The 17,932-nt window shown below is 44.2% G+C and overlaps 1 protein-coding gene across 9 annotated transcripts in view; it reads right to left on the reverse strand.

The window, feature by feature from the left end:
- The window catches only part of Larp4B (La-related protein 4B), a 276,157-nt gene that overhangs the window by 98,317 nt on the left and 159,908 nt on the right, over positions 1-17,932 (reverse strand). For 6 of the 9 annotated variants that reach the window (XM_071666630.1, XM_071666631.1, XM_071666632.1 and 3 more), the window contains one exon: positions 11,021-11,171. In XM_071666630.1, coding sequence (XP_071522731.1) covers positions 11,021-11,171 — 151 coding nt within the window. Of the gene's footprint in view, positions 1-11,020; positions 11,172-16,775; position 17,932 lie in introns of those variants that run through there. The other 3 variants (XM_071666629.1, XM_071666627.1, XM_071666628.1) reach the window with 2 other exon arrangements.

Genomic DNA, 17,932 nt, shown 5'->3' on the forward strand with positions numbered 1-17,932 from the left:
TTTGTGTGGGGACGTGTATGTATATACATGTGTATGGGGGTGGGTTGGGCCATTTCTTTTGACTGTTTCCTTGCGCTACCTCGCAAACGCGGGAGACAGCGACAAAGCAAAATAAAAATAATATATATCTATATCTATATATATATATATATATATATATATATATATATATATATATATGGATGAATAAAGGCAGCAAGTATGAATTATGTACATGTATGTAGCATTTATGGATCTGGAGAAGGCATATGACAGAGTTGATAGAGATGCTCTGTGGAAGGTATTAAGAATATATGGTGTGGGAGGCAAGTTGTTAGAAGCAGTGAAAAGTTTTTATCGAGGATGTAAGGCATGTGTACGTGTAGGAAGAGAGGAAAGTGATTGGTTCTCAGTGAATGTAGGTTTGCGGCAGGGGTGTGTGATGTCTCCATGGTTGTTTAATTTGTTTATGGATGGGGTTGTTAGGGAAGTAAATGCAAGAGTTTTGGAAAGAGGGGCAAGTATGAAGTCTGTTGGGGATGAGAGAGCTTGGGAAGTGAGTCAGTTGTTGTTCGCTGATGACACAGCGCTGGTGGCTGATTCATGTGTGAAACTGCAGAAGCTGGTGACTGAGTTTGGTAAAGTGTGTGGAAGAAGAAAGTTAAGAGTAAATGTAAATAAGAGCAAGGTTATTAGGTACAGTAGGGTTGAGGGTCAAGTCAATTGGGAGGTGAGTTTTGAATGGAGAAAAACTGGAGGATGTGAAGTGTTTTAGATATCTGGGAGTGGATCTGGCAGCGGATGGAACCATGGAAGCGGAAGTGGATCATAGGGTGGGGGAGGGGGCGAAAATTCTGGGGGCCTTGAAGAATGTGTGGAAGTCGAGAACATTATCTCGGAAAGCAAAAATGGGTATGTTTGAAGGAATAGTGGTGCCAACAATGTTGTATGGTTGCGAGGCGTGGGCTATGGATAGAGTTGTGCGCAGGAGGATGGATGTGCTGGAAATGAGATGTCTGAGGACAATGTGTGGTGTGAGGTGGTTTGATCGAGTGAGTAACGTAAGGGTAAGAGAGATGTGTGGAAATAAAAAGAGCGTGGTTGAGAGAGCAGAAGAGGGTGTTTTGAAGTGGTTTGGGCACATGGAGAGAATGAGTGAGGAAAGATTGACCAAGAGGATATATGTGTCGGAGGTGGAGGGAACAAGGAGAAGAGGGAGACCAAATTGGAGGTGGAAAGATGGAGTGAAAAAGATTTTGTGTGATCGGGGCCTGAACATGCAGGAGGGTGAAAGGAGGGCAAGGAATAGAGTGAATTGGAGCGATGTGGTATACCGGGGCTGACGTGCTGTCAGTGGATTGAATCAAGGCATGTGAAGCGTCTGGGGTAAACCATGGAAAGCTGTGTAGGTATGTATATTTGCGTGTGGACGTATGTATATACATGTGTATGGGGGGGGTTGGGCCATTTCTTTCGTCTGTTTCCTTGCGCTACCTCGCAAATGCGGGAGACAGCGACAAAGTATAAAAAAAAAAAAAAATAAATAAATATATATATATATATATATTATATATATATATATTATATATATATACGTTGAAATGTATAGGTATGCATACGTGTGTGTGTGGACGTGTATGTATATACATGTGTATGTGGGTGGGTTGGGCCATTCTTCCGTATGTTTCCTTGCACTACCTTGCCAATGTGGGAGACAGCAACAAAGTACAATAAATAAAATATATATATATATATATATATATATATATATATATATATATATAGTTTGTTGCGGAGAAAACATGCCTGCCTGAAAGGTATTCTGAATAGAAAGCTGAACGGTTTGATCACAAATAGTGAGTGGACAAAGAATGCAGAACCTAAAGGAGTGTTGAACCTCTCATCGAAACCTCTCAGTAAACATACAGTTCTGGCTCTGGGGCACGGTCTCTCTTCCTCAGTGTCTAGAAAGCCAACAGCAGTTAAGTATCTAGTGCCTTAGTTCAACTGAAAAAAATGTGGAAATGTACCTCAACGGAATATAGAAATGATGAAAGGGACAGTGTATGGTGATGCTAATGTTGTTCAAAATGATGAACAATGGGAAAAGTGTTAAGTATAGAGCCCTGAACTGAAGGTTGGTATATCTAAGGAAAAGCAAATGAGAATATTGGAAGAAAAATGAAGACGTATAACTGTATAAGAGCTATGTAAAATGATTGTATATCAATATCTTGAAAAGATCTAGAAACAAAGAATGAAGTTTGTTAGAGATGGAGATGACAATACTTCAGGAAATAATTAGAGGTGATGTTCACCCATGTTTATTGGTATAGTGGGAACAGTTTACAAAGATGAACAGGAAGTTGTGAACGGGTGTACATATTTGGGAGTGTGGTTTACTGAGGATGGTACTTGGAAAGCTGCAACTGAAAAAGCCATGCATGGGAGGAAAAGTAAGGGTGCATTTAAAACTTTCATACCGGTAAAATGTAAGAGGATGCAAGAGGCTTCCATCAAGGACAACTTGTTAACAATGATGCACTGCTCCACCATATTGTCAAAATTCAAAAAGACCATGCACATACTTATGTCTCCTTGGATTTTTCTATAATACAGTACTGATATTTTTACGACAGTACAAATGATATATCCTAAATATGCAGTTAAAATAAGTTCTTAACAACAAAAAAGAATAGTAATTTATGTATTGGTCAGTTCTTAAGTTTTGGGAACATTTTGTGTTGATCTAAGATTTAAACAACCGCTCACCCTGTCCCATTACATATTTTCATATCTATTTCACTTCTCTCTGCATAACTGGTTCCATCTTTTAAGGTAATAATAATTAATAAATGACAGCTGTTTGCAAGTCACCCTTAAGTGATAAAGCTACAGTAACTCTTGCTACTACTTATGGAACTTGTGTACACTTACAAAGTCTGGTAAGTCAATGTATGAGCAATGAAGACCCTTAAATCATTCAGATTTCTTTAGTGGGTGGAGAGGAGGTAGATCTAAATACTACACTCATGATCAATTCACAATACGATACAGGAGTATTTCTTAAACTCAGAAATTATCTAATCTCTTTTTATCAAAGTACACATGCAGTACATTTTCTTGGAATTTCAACACCTAAAGTGTCAGCCAAGAACTTTTTCTGAACTACCATATGTTTACATTAGTTTACCCAATAGATTCCTTTAGTCTAAGTGTTCTAAACATGACAATCATATAACTAGAAACTACTGGGCAATCTTGTTCCAATAATCGTCAAATTTCCAAAGCTTATTGATCATGCCCTTTAAGCTTGTGCCAATAATCTTCAAATTTCCTAAGTTTATTGATCATGTCCTTCGAGCTATCTACTTACACAAAACCATACTTGTTATGACTGAATTAAGCAGCTTGTTATTCCATCAAATATAATTTTCATATCTTAATACCCGTTCTACAGAGAGTTAAACAAAAATTGGCCTAAAAAAAAACCCAGCATAACCTACTCAAATATACAATACACTTACTTTCAGTTCACAGCTCTTCTGCATAATGACACCAACATTAATACTAATACTACTAATATCAACAATGAAAAACATCAGCAAAATCAATTCCCCCTAAAAGTCTAAACTATGACACTTTCTCTGGTTTGGGTGTGACCAAACTAACAAGCATTCAAGGTATCCATGTAACGAAAATATTAAGGAACACAAACCATTCTCTAACAGGAGTCTATGAAGAGTGCCTAATAAAATCAAATAATATTCTTTCTATCATACTTTGTAGTTCGATTTTATTCAAATTTACCACAGGTCTGTAAGCAAATCTAATTGCTTCTCATGATTACAACCGAGCCAAACAAATAACTGAAAACAAGTGCTTTACATAGCAAGTACTATCACTACCAAATTTAACATCAAAAGCAACACTGTTAACACTACACTAATGTAAACAGCTGTTCTGAAGCATCATGATGGTCTGCAAAAAAGTCTTTCAGTTGTTATCAACAGCAGCCACCCACCAGCGTTTGTTTCACGATTCCCATTAGTTGTATGGCCATGAAAAGGCAACGTAAGACTAGTTCAGCACAAATTTACGCTGGTAGAGCCAGTATGGGTACAAAACACGTAGGTTGACGACCGACCGCCCACCCCCCTTCACCTAATGGGAAACGTACATGTTTCTCTCCCTGACTTTATACTTTAAGCGATATACAGCGACTATGAGTGATGTAAACCTAGGTGAACGTCGAGGAGGTGGTGGTCGTCCGTGGGGGCCAACATTAGCCACCCCTAGCAGTAACAACACACCCGACCAGCCACCCTATCTCCCGTAACACCAAACATACATACATCTCGCACCTAGCACGCGGTTAACAGCCCCTGTACAAGCAATAATTGTATCTTAACATGCGCTCTAAGAACCATGGCGACCTACCACACTAGCATAAGCCATTGTGGCTGTAGGAAGAGAGGAAAAACTCACTGAGATGAGGGACTCTTGCCTAAGGGAGACGACCTAGATAATCCAAGATGGCTGCCGCACCGGCCGCATGGCAGTGGCGCGGTGCATCTTGGGAGCGGCGCCACTGCTGCCATCTGCCGCCGCTGCCGCCGACACAGCACGCTACACCGCCATCACCACGTGATTTCCCCCAACATCAACACCACCCACAACTATACGCGCGCACGCCTCTACCATACCCAGCAGGAACTTAAGTTTACCATGTCCCATAACCTGACCACACCACCACCTCTCCAACTCCTCCCAATACCCGTGATGTCACGGCCAAGCTCCTAGATATTATCTCAATAACGTTATATCAGTCATCACCTGTAAGTGGGGAGAAAAAAAAAAGTTTTCTGGATTATATACTAGGCGAGAGACCCGACGCATTCACACACTAAATAATCATAGTGATGCGATCAGTGTGATTACTACTGAGATAATATATTTTCGTGTTTTACGTTATTATTTCCCCTTAACCTTGAAGATATATACTATGTCTTTCCTCTAGTGTATTCACGCATACCCTATCATAAGCCATGTACCCATTGATGACCAGACCTGGGTGGGTGGTGGTGGCTGATACCACAGATGGATTGGCTGCTGACAGACTACCCCGTTCAGAACCCATGAGAGCCCGTGGTTGAATCATGGTCAGCAATGCTAACCACCGTAACACAGTATGTGTCATTCCCTGTTTGTACAGTACGGTGTACGTTCTACACGTGAGCAACTATGTAATTACCTATGTGTACAGCATGGGGAATGTTCTACACTAGTGAAGCCCCATTTCTTGTCATATTTGTTCCGGGGGAAGTTTAAAACTCATGTTGCCCCATCTTAAACTTGCCTAGTCTTTGGTCGTGTGTGCGTGTGTGTGTGTGCGTGTGTGTGTGGACAAACATCTCGGGCTCAGCCAGGTATCCATTTATCGACCAACACTAGGGAGAAGACTATCGCGCCCAGGATTCGAACCCAAGCATGCCCGACCCAGGGATGGTCTGTGACGACTCATGGCCTGTAACGTTAACCAATATATATACCACGGGAATATGAAGCCCTTCAGACGATATGTAAACTTTGCCAACAAAGTTACTCCCACACCTTGCTACATTATGTACTCGTCAAATCAAGCGAGATCGGAAATGATTCTTACCAACCATTACAAACAAACAATTCATCCATATCAATGCGGCTACCTCGGAGAATCTATAAAAGTATCACAACTTTGCTTATCGTAGAGTTCCTTTGTTATCTTGTTATTCGTATGCTACAGCGTTTCACTGGCTGCATACTTCACTTCCCATGTAAAATGCCGAATCATTCACTGGCATGCCTAAACCGTGTTAACCATTCTCTCACTATGTAAGCTGTAATGGACTTCAGTCACTGAGGCCTGCCAGTACCCGGGCCTTTAGTGCATTCTGTAATCTCTTCGACGCCGCTGCCCACAAGGTGGGGTAGCAGTGCACAATATCAGACGCTCTTGAGGCAAAAATCAAAATCGATCCACCACACTGGTAAGGCTCCATCTCTTGAAAATTCTCGACCACAAAACTTCTTAATTTCACATATGCTGTCTGCACGAAGCATCGTGTCCGAAGTCATTTTATTCCATTTAACCTTTACTCTCACTGTAAAATGACTATATCGTATCTAACGAGCTCCTTACTTAACTTCATGTTGCTGTATCTCTACTTCACTTAAGATGTTCACTTTGTACGTCACCAGTCTCTTGTGATCAGGTCATCCCTCGCTCTTTTCTCTTCCAAGGTAGAGAAATTTAAAGCCCCTAGCCTTTCTCTGGAACTCGGCTCTCCCAATTCTGGTACCATCTGTGTTGTCCTTCCCTGTGCCTTCTTGTAAGAGCTGTCTGTTCTTCTGTGGATGCACTGACCGAACTTGAGAAGCATATTCTACTTTTGGCCTTATTGAAGGATATCAACAGCTCTATATAAATATTTCATTATTCATAATCTCAGGAAGTTATTCTAATATTTGCCAGCATAAGGTTTGCCTCATTAATCATTCTTCTCCAACTGCGTAACTCTGGTGACGGGTTAAGGACGATGTCGACTCCCATGTCCTTCTCACACACAGAGCCGAGAAGCTTATTTCCTTCTACATAATGAACATAGTGAGGCCTTCGTTGATCGTGTCTCATCTTCGTTACTCAGCACTTCCTCGGGGTGAATTTCATCAACCACGTATCGTACCAACGCTGGAGTCTGTTTAGGTCGCCTTATTATAAGTCGATACAATTCCTCCTTACTTTTTACTTTCTTTATGACCTTTGCTTTAACTGCAAACCTACACAGCCACTTGCCCATTTGAAGCTGAGAATTGGTCCACGAACAGAAACCTGTGGCACTCTGCTGGTCACCTCGACCCATTTGGAGAAGGCTCCTCTGACATGCTTTTCCTTAACCAGGGAGATAATTTAACCATTGAAGGAATTTCCTACCTTACTCCTACCAAGTGATCCAGCTACTGAATCATCACCCCTGTGTGTGTGTGTGTGTGTGTGTGTGTGTGTGTGTGTGTGTGTGTCCCAACATTCTAGTTTCTAAGAATGTAAACATAAACTGATGGCACCTAGCATCAATGAAGGGAAAAATACAGATTAAAACTCATCAAAGGCTACACACACGGTGAAAGTAATTGTAGTTCAGAATTTTACAGGTTAAGTCCGATCACAGACTGGAGAAGAAAACTAAAACCAGAACATCACCCGGACATAAAGGGGTCCACCAGACCTGCTCAGGTCCTCTTCTTGGTTAGCATTTCAGGAAGCATCAAACATACTTTGGCGGAAACTGGTTGAGCAGTTTGGCGACGACTGATGGAGAAGTTTGGCGACGACTGATGGAGCAGTTTGGAGGAGACTGGTCGAGTGGTTTGGAGGTGACTGGTCGAGCGGTTTGGAGGTGACTGGTCGAGCGGTTTGGAGGAGACTGGTGGAGCGGTTTGGAGACTGGTGGAGCGGTTTGGAGGTGACTGGTCGAGCGATTTGGAGGAGACGAGACGAGCGGTTCAACAGAGGCTTCTACGGGGCGTGCAACAGGGCAACCATCCATAACGGAGCAGCCGCGGGACACGAAACCAATGGGGAGCCTCCCATTAGTTACCATGACCGTCGCAAAAGAGATGATGGAGTCAACTCTACCGGTGAAGCTCCGGGCGAAGAGATGGCGGAAAAATCCTTAATCCCAGAAGTCACTGTACTGAAGTATTAACCTTATTCTAGAGGTATTACATCCTTCTGTTAACACCATGAACTTTCCCAGCACAGTTTCGAGTGCCACGAACTCCACATTCTACTGTCTATCGCTGGAAACACGACGATGACAGAGGGGCTACTACAGAAAAAATGTTCCCCGACCAGTACAAGCTACACGCATGGCTCGCCTCACCCCTCACATCACACACGATGGGTTGGAAAAGATGGGAGACATTATTCTCCAGCTGAGGACCTTCTGAGAGAGAGAGAGAGAGAGAGAGAGAGAGAGAGAGAGAGAGAGAGAGAGAGAGAGAGAGAGAGAGAGAGAGAGAGAGAGAGAGAGATTCCCAGCATCGTGTAACGTCCGGCTGTCATTAACTACCTGCTGGTATGACGTCACCATCACAAGGACAGTATATGGCGAGCACCACACACACACACACACACACACACACACACACACAGCCATGTCTCATGGTGCACCAATGGCAAGCATCCGTCAAGCGTGTGGGACACATGGGGAGTTAGTTCCTCCAGCAAGTAGCCGTGACCAAGTAACATGTAACACTAAAACATAAAAAAATGACCAACTAACCACTTTAGTATACGAGCAACCATCTCTTGCATTAATCATAATTCAAAAGGAATAGGGACATATATCAACACACACACACACTACACTCTGGCCCCTCGGTATGTGTGTGCGTGTGTGTATGTGTGTGTATGTAATGAACTCGCCCTTTCGTCAGTGATACATGCTGCAAAACACCCGAGCCTGGGTGGAAGACACGAGCCCGAGTCGTGGATCCAAGGAGACAAAACGCACTGATGGGAACCACGAGTGAAGCACAAACCTTGCACAAACTTCTGCAACAACAAAAGCAGTAACTGCTGAGGTGAAGACGGCAACATGACTAATTAACCAGCAGGAGCTTCCCGCTAAACACCAGATAAAGGTCAACTCGCCAGAGACCACGCTCACTGGTTCCTCCCCACCAGACCCGGCAGGTGATCCCTTCTGCTTGCATAGAAAACGCAAGTGAACAATTGGGGGGAGGGGACGCGTTTTACTTCGACATTTAACGGTCCTTTGTTTCAATAAATCGTCCGTACAAAACTCATTTTGCACTAAAGGAGTTCAAAAAAATGTCATTTTTGCAAAATCACGGGGGTTAAGCACTAGTGCAGCAGCGGAGATAAAATACTATAAAAAATGACAAGGGAAGATGCCTCAGCACAAGATGTAAAAAGAAAAAACTACGTTCTGTTTTGAGCAGTGAAAATGACCACTAGCTGCTTTATGCAACAGCATGACGGAACCATTCCTTCACCAGGTATAGACAGACACTTGGTTCAGTCTGTACCCTAAGGCCAATCTTTTTAATCGGAAAGGACAAATTAATTACCCATAGAAGTGGCAAATGCTAACTTCAGACGAAAACAATGACATATGAGCCTGACTTAAAAAAAAAAAATGGGGGGAAGCGGTGAACATAAACTACCAATAGAGATGGAAATGATATCAATGGCTTTGTTACAGTATGATTATTGCACACGCTGCAGTCACTTCACATATTATGGGATGTTATCGGGTTTCCCATATATATATATATATATATATATATATATATATATATATATATATATATATATATATATATATATACATATATATATATATATATATATATATATACACAAAGAAAATTACGTAACCCAAGATAATCTAAAGGTCACTGCAGGTGACATAGCCTTCTATAATGTGAAAAGAAAATAATGACATGATTTTCGTTGTTATTTTCGACGCACTCCCAAGTTAACAATTACACAAATATCTCAATATATTTGGTTCAAAGACATATTGATCGTAAGTCCAGGAAGCCCCAGGGAAATTTTACATTGAGATGGTCTACGGCGCAATGTGAGCCCACTGCCAGAACTGACTGACACCTTACCTACAAAGGACGTCATAAAAAAAAAAAGAAGCCATATAATGTGGTCAGCCATTAACTTTTCATTACATGTAAAATAAACCAGCTAAACTCCATGATTGTGTACTTCATAATGGGATGCAACCATATCTCATGGTTATATATTCCGCAGTGGTAACCAATACACTATAGTTATATACTCCACGGTGGGGACCAACCATACTTCACAGTGCACAGTATATAACAGTACACTGAGAATTAACCATCACACACTCCACTGTGGTAACCAACCACACACCATGGTTATATACTGCACACTGGAGAACCATCCATACATCATGGTTATATACTGCACACTGGAGAACCATCCATACGCCATGGTTATATACTGCACACTGGAGAACCATCCATACATCATGGTTATATACTGCACACTGGAGAACCATCCATACATCATGGTTATATACTGCACACTGGAGAACCATCCATACACCATGGTTATATACTGCACACTGGAGAACCATCCATACATCATGGTTATATACTGCACACTGGAGAACCATCCATACACCATGGTTATATACTGCACACTGGAGAACCATCCATACACCATGGTTATATACTGCACACTGGAGAACCATCCATACACCATGGTTATATACTGCACACTGGAGAACCATCCATACACCATGGTTATATACTGCACACTGGAGAACCATCCATACACCATGGTTATATACTGCACACTGGAGAACCATCCATACACCATGGTTTGTCTGGCAGGGATTACGGAAACGGACGAACATTACCCACAAATAATGTTGTGGTCCCGTCAACAGAGGCCGGCAGCCGGATGCCCAGGGATCATATCTTGCTTAATCTACTGCCTTGAATCAACAACCTTCCTTCAACCCTCAACCAACCCAATGAAAACACAAAATCATAGATTTTACACGAATCTCCAAGAATCCTCGAATAATAATAATAATAATAATAATAATAATAATAATAATAATAATAATAATAATAATATGCGGATTTCCAGGAATCCATGAAAAAAGGTCGTATCTGTCAACGTTTTAAGCAGAACGGTTGTATGACCCTTGCTTTGGTCGCCGACAAGAGGCACGCACCGGAGCGCTCTAAGAGGGCGCGAGAGAGGCAACTGACTCGTAGTTTCACTATGGGACAATTTTCCTTAACCAATCCTGACAGAAAATGATTCTAATCAAAATGTATTTAAGACCAAGAAAGTTTCCCTTTCTCCACCAGCTGCCTGTTAATACCACCAGGCAAGAGCAACCCCCCCCCCCCCCCCCCGGCGGCACACTTACCGTGAGAGGCGGCAGCCGCAGGCCCTATGGCTTCAAGTGATACTCACCGTGGGAGTGGAATCCATTGATAGTAGGGTGGTGGTGATGGGGCGTCGGGGTCAGCGAGGGCGTGGGTGGGGTGTGGGCGGCGTGTAGAGCGGGTGGTAGATGGAACACGGACGCCTCGGGGTTCAGCACGGCGCCCCCGCCAGCAGACACCTGTCAAGTTAAGACCAGGGACAGTTAATCACGCCCTTCATCCACTAGCTTGTCTATATCTACCTCATCACCCTCCTGCCTCCCTAATTCATCACTTATCTACCCTAACTCATTACTTATCTACCCCCGGCGGCCTCCCTGACTCATCCACCTACCTTCCTCTCTAAACCACTCAAACACCTAACATCGTCTCATTCATCCACCCATCTGCCTGCCTAACTCATAAATCATTCACCTTCCAGTCTAACTCATTACTCATCCACCTACCTCTCTGTCTAACTTTTCATTTATCAACTAACGTGTCTGTCTAATCCATCATCCATCCACCTACCTCCCTTACTCATCCCCCCACCTAACTTATCAATCATCCATCCACATGTTTAACTCATTACTCATCCATCCACCTAACTCATCACTCATCTGCCAGTATAACTTTACTACCCCTATCGTCACAACTATGAGAATCTTCAACATTGAAAAAATCCAATACATACATTCGTATACAATATATATATATATATATATATATATATATATATATATACTCAAGAGATGTAGCATCACCTTGCACTGTTTATATTCACACAGGGTTTAATGATGTACAGAGAATCACAAGTTATGTCCAGTGTTTTTAGGGGATCATACACGTAATGTTATTGATCACATTAACATCACGTGTCTATTTTCTATACAACAGCATAAAAAGTAATTTGGAAACTTTTGTCATGATGAAAGTATACAACTGTCGATGTATCTAGATTATAAGGAAAAAAAAGCTTATCCATTTTGTCCCCAGCACACAAGCCTCACCTCCAGTCTATAATCCGTCACGAAATTACCGGTGCTCAGCATTTATATGTGCAATAAAATTGTTTACTTTGAAATTTCAAGTTCCAATAAGCCACTGAACAAATCATTTCTTACCTCTTTAGTGATGACATTTCTGACGCGACCTTTTAAGGGTAAAGCTAAAAAAGAGATAAGATCCGTCATACTCAAATGGTCGTACCGACATACTCATTGGGTTAGAGTTTACGTTGAATCATATCTAATGTTAACCAAGTTCCACAGACGTTTTGACGGCAAGATGACCAAGTACAACTTAACACAAGAGGTACGGGCGTTGCCACAGGTTCAGCCACGACTGAAAATATGCGAAAATTTGTATGCCATGATATCTCTCCTCTTTTTAATGTTTCGTATCTTTGGTTCCCTCACTGGACACTCGAAATAGAAAAAAAAAATCTTCAATGAATCTGTAAATCTAAGCAAATACGCGCAGCAAAACCCAACCAGCTGGTCACCTCCACAGAAGGTATTTGTGGTGTAAGAATGAACATTCTAACGTGCACTGTTCACCAGTCAACTTGCCAACAGGAATGTGTCAAAAGACACAAACACACGCAGGGGTGACGACACCTTCTGTGGCTCATACATATCCTGTAGTGTCCAGACATAAGACAAACCAGAGTCGTTGGATCAAGCTTATTTCCACATACGGGTTTAGTAAACGAGACGTGTGAGAACGTAGGATATTACGTCAGGGGTGGGTGAAGCTCCCAGCTTACCGCAGTCAGTCCACCAAGTGTTTGCAGGCTGCGGGGGGGACACCACTGACCACCCCGCCCCCCTTAACCAGGAAACGTAAAAGCTTTAAACCACACACGTCTCTCTCCTTATGAGCCACAGTCACTTTAAAACACCCCTTCCTCACAAACCCAACCTGCTTCACTTTAAGTGCATCTCGCTGGCTGATGCATCTATGTTACCGTGTGCCATGTTCACGGGGGGGAGTGAAGATGCTGCGAAAGGGTGACGTCGTCACATAGTGTGGCTAACATCCACTCCCCCCCCCCCCCACCACACACACACACACACACACACACACGGTCCTCCCTGCTCCTGCCGGGGAGGACAAGTGCCCCTGAGTCATACACAAGCAACTCGGCGGGGAGGACCCCGCCCACTCGTGCCTGCAACACAGTTCTGGCCGGAGAGCCCCTACCTCAGGCCGCACCCACCACTTCCACTCAGGCACTGTCCGGCGCCCGGCGACGACCCCGCTCCTCACATGCAGACCCCTTCCTCTAACACCTGCCAAGAGGCACTCGCCCGGGCCTATCTACTGGGCAGGATTCCACCACAGATACTGCCCTGGAGACTACCACACTCCGGCCCTCCTTCTGAGGATATCCCCCCAACCCTAAACACACACACACACACACACACACACACACACACACACACACACACACACACACACACTTTATCAAGAAGCGTTCGTCGTAGGTATAACTCGACGGCTGCCAACATACTCTTGAGGAAAATGAAGTTTCCTAATTTGTAAATAGTATCAGTTCTTCAAAATAAAAAAAGTCTAAAAACGTTGTTCGTTACCCTTTTTTAAGGCTTGGATCATAAAAGAGGCAACTCGGAAGAATATAAAGTTGTAGATCTACGTTATAACGCAAGAATACAAAGTTGTAGGCTGGGGTGGGGTTCCTGGGGTTAACTGTGTAGAGAAAGAAACAACCTTTGCAGTGGCCCGTACTGCTACAGATGAACAGTATTCAATAACTATGTACTAAAGACTTAACTCGATAAAACGGGTTTACATTACACAAATGTAAGTATATAAAGGAGGCAGACTGGCACTGGTCTGAAAATAAAATTGTTGATGAATGGGACGCAGCGAACATACACTGGGAAATTAAGTGTAACTTGAGTGGCTGACAGCAGTACCATGGACAAGTATGAGAACTTGATAAAACATATGTCGATGTCCACGTCTGACATTATTTGCATTTTCTTGGTTACAAAAAGAGTTTACAGGTTTTTCTCTCTGAAAGATCTGTATGTCTCTACTCCAACCACACTGATCCATGAGTTTCTACCGTCTTCCATTGTCACACACAGCCGTCTTATATGACTCACTGGTCTGTTGCTGTCTGAATTTACTAGTACATGATCCACAATGTTTTCATACAGTGTATACTTCTACGTCATGAGGAACATCAGAACAACATATAGTCATCGCAACTATAGCAAATACACGGCTATGATACGAAACTGGGAAAAGCGAGAGCAACGAAACTGTCGTCATGGATCGCTCATGCCACATCGTTAAGAACGAATATTGAACGCTTTACGATCGTTTGAACGCTTTACGATCGTTAACCTCCGCTGTCATACCATCCGCTCAGGGTTGATATAATTTGGAAAGCAGAGTAACATGATGAAGCAAGGTGAACACCTGAACTTAAAGCTACGAATGGTACAAGAGAATCTAAGAAGATCTGCAGCGAGAGCCCAATAATAGTGTACGAAAATATGCATGCAGTCGGTTACATCGGTTGACCAGGCTACCACTGGTGGTGTCACCTGAACTCTGATGAATGGCGATGGGATTAAGAGATGACCAGAGCTCTGTGTGTGTGTGTGTGTGTGTGTGTGTGTGTGTGTGTGTGTGTGTGTGTGTGTGTGTAACAGGGGGAAGTGTTGGACGAGGGGAGCTTTGTCTGCGTGCGAGTGGTCATCGCACGGCCATGCCCCTATCAGGTGGAAAGATGATGTTCCCTGGAATCAGCTAAACAACAAAGTAGACGGAGAATAAACAAGGGACCAGATGGTTGCCAGTGTTGCCACATATTTGTCTGACCTGTAAGATAGCTTAGTATAAGTGACGTACAGTTGTTAGTTGATAAACTGGGAATGTTATAACTTGCAAGTAAGCATATGGTATACATCACCACCAGAGCTACTATATGAGGGAAGGCTACCAAGTGTGGCAGCACCGAGGCGGGGTCACGAGTGAAAGAGGACGTGGGGTCACGCGGGAGGCTGACACTCCCCTCAAACCCTCCCCGTCACACCTCTCCCGCGGGGGGGAGATGCCACTTATGGGTACTCTTGTTAGATTGTTTAGCTAGTATGGAGCAAATCGTCATATTGTAAATGTAAGTGAATTAGTGCGCAATCCATGGCATGTATCATGAGTATAGCTGTAGGTTAACTATACAAACCAAATTGTTAAACTCTTAAGAGCACACAAGATCGCCCATACCAAGGTCCCATACAGGATTAGGCCTAGAGGAAAGTTTACTATTTACGGTGCTCAAATAATAACATACAGCGAGACAGTCTCAATGACACAATCAAAATTGCATCCAGTGTGGGAAAGGTGACACAGTGAATTAGTGAAGTCATTAACGGAGGAAACTGAAACAATCGCTTTGGTAACCCAACATATGGATCCCATATCACGCACACGAGACTCATTGGTCAGTGAGTTCCCTATCACCTTGGAGACAGTTGTCCAGCCCGATGGGGTGATAACTAGGAATCCCGGTAAGCTACACCTCGACCCGTTACAAAAGGTGTCATTATTAAGTGTGCCAGGCTCGTCCCCCTGTGAGGGGTAACGAGCCAAAAATGTGTCTACAAAAGACACTGATCAACCTTAATTCCAACAGGGCACCTGTCTGGGTCGAGCACCTGTTGGGCACGTCTTAGTTGTGTGGCGACCGATCCTGTGGTCAGCGCCAAGGACGCGCTTGACCTAGTAGGCGCGGTGCGGCGATGCCTGAAACGCGAGCACGTACGGACATGGCGTGGAGGACGAGGGTCCATCGCTAGGCCACACACACACACACACACACACACACACACACACACACACACACACGACCTGAGACCCGGGGCGGCAGCCTAATCACTCAAAATCCACAGCTAAGGGCATGTAACCAGTCGATGCTCCCTTAGGTGAGCTTTTACCACAGAGACACAGTACAGCCGCTGGTCAGTAATATGCTGGAAGGCAGGAATGACACTGTAGTGTTTGTTTTGAAGTGTTTAAGTGCATTAATGAAATCTCTATTGCACTTGCGAATTAGGATGTTTTACATATTACTAACAGGTGTGTTAGGATGCATGCCATAGTGTTTCTGAAACTGTTATTAGAATAATATATCGAATATAAGAATATCCGCGACCTTTCCTTAGCCTACAAGGAATGAGTGCTCACAATATGCTTGGTACCACACAAGGACAACCCCTCCACTAAAACTCAAATGAATTAGAAAAAAAAAAATGTTCATCTCGTGGTGTGGTGTGGTTGGTGGTCCCGCGTGGTGGTGGGCACTACGGGTCAGTGAGGGACAAGAGCAGCAGAATGCACACGGAATATATAAACACATCCTCCACACAGTGGTAATCAACGTAGTAAATTCCTCCCCAGTAATTGTGCTACATTGGCTGAAAATACATTTTTCTATACGACCCTCGCCGTGAACAGTAACGAACTCTCGTGGCGAGCGGACACCATTCCCATCAAGCAAACTCCTCGGTCAATCCAACACTAACCAACCAACTGATGCCCTCAATTCATTCGTAATTTCGATGTCGCATTAAACCCCATGAGTACGACACGGTACGGCCCTTAGGGGGGTACGACGACGCAACCTTTCATTCTGACCTGGCCAAGGGCCACATAACACCCAACGGTTGTGACCGTCATGCTGTGTGTGTGTGTGTGTGTGTGTGTGTGTGTGTGTGTGTTCTGGGTTGACCATGTGGCATCATGTATTGCACCATGGATAACCTTACCTTGCAGGTGTTCCATGACTTTTCCTGTCCTGGATCACGAGAATGCCCCTGTCCATTACCGTGGGACCCCGTCTGTCCTGTGCCATGGGACGGCATCTGTCCTGGGCTAAGGGGGACCATCTGTTCTACGCTGTTCGAGACCATCTCTTCTGTAACATGGTAGGCCATCTGTTCCGCACCATGGGTGACCATATGTCCTGGACCATGATATAGCATCTGTTCCGTACCATGGGTGACCATCTGTCCTGGGCCATGATAGACCATCTGTTCCGAAACAAGGGTGACCATCTGTCCTGGGCCATGACAGTCCATCTGTCCTGGGCCATGGTAGATTATCTGTTCCGTGCCATGGGTGACCATCTGTCCTGGGCCATGGTAGACCATCTGTCCTGGGCCATGACATACCATCTGTCCAGCACCATGGGGGACCATCTGTCCGCAACAACAGGAAAACATCTGTCCGCTACCACAGGAGACCATCTGTCCGACATCGTGGAAATGCATCTGTCCACTTCCATGGGAGAACATCTGTCCGTTATCACGTGAGAGCAAATGTCCTGGACCATCATGAGAGGCCATCTGTCCGCTCCCAGTAAACTCTGTCCGTCCACTAGCATGGGAGACCTGTTCTCTGTAACCAGTAGACTCCATCTGTCCACTACCATGGGGATGAGCCCGTCCGCCATTATGGGAGGCCATCAATCCTCTACCAAGGGAATCCGGTGGTCCTCTATCAAGGGAATAAACCTGTCTACCATGGGAGTCTACCTGTCCTCTACCATGGGAATGTACCTGCCCTCTACCACGGGAGATCATCTGTCCTCTACCATGGGGCTCCATCTGTCCTCTCCCATGGTAATCAATATGCCCTCTACTACTACCATGGGAGACCATCTGCCCTCTACCGTGGGAGACCATCTGCCCTCTGCCATGGCGGACCATCTGCCCTCTACCATGTCGGACCATGTGCTCTCCACGACGGGAGTCGGTATGTCCTCCACCAGGATAATCCACACGTGGTCTACCACGGGACACCATGTGTCCCCTACCACGGGATTCCATCACCAACACATGGTACAAGGGGTCACCTCCACCGGCCTCACCAACACATGGTACAATGGGGTCACCTCCACCGGCCTCACCAACACATGGTACAA

Source organism: Panulirus ornatus, chromosome 11 (assembly GCF_036320965.1).
Source record: "Panulirus ornatus isolate Po-2019 chromosome 11, ASM3632096v1, whole genome shotgun sequence".
In the NCBI taxonomy this organism is placed as follows: domain Eukaryota; kingdom Metazoa; phylum Arthropoda; class Malacostraca; order Decapoda; family Palinuridae; genus Panulirus; species Panulirus ornatus.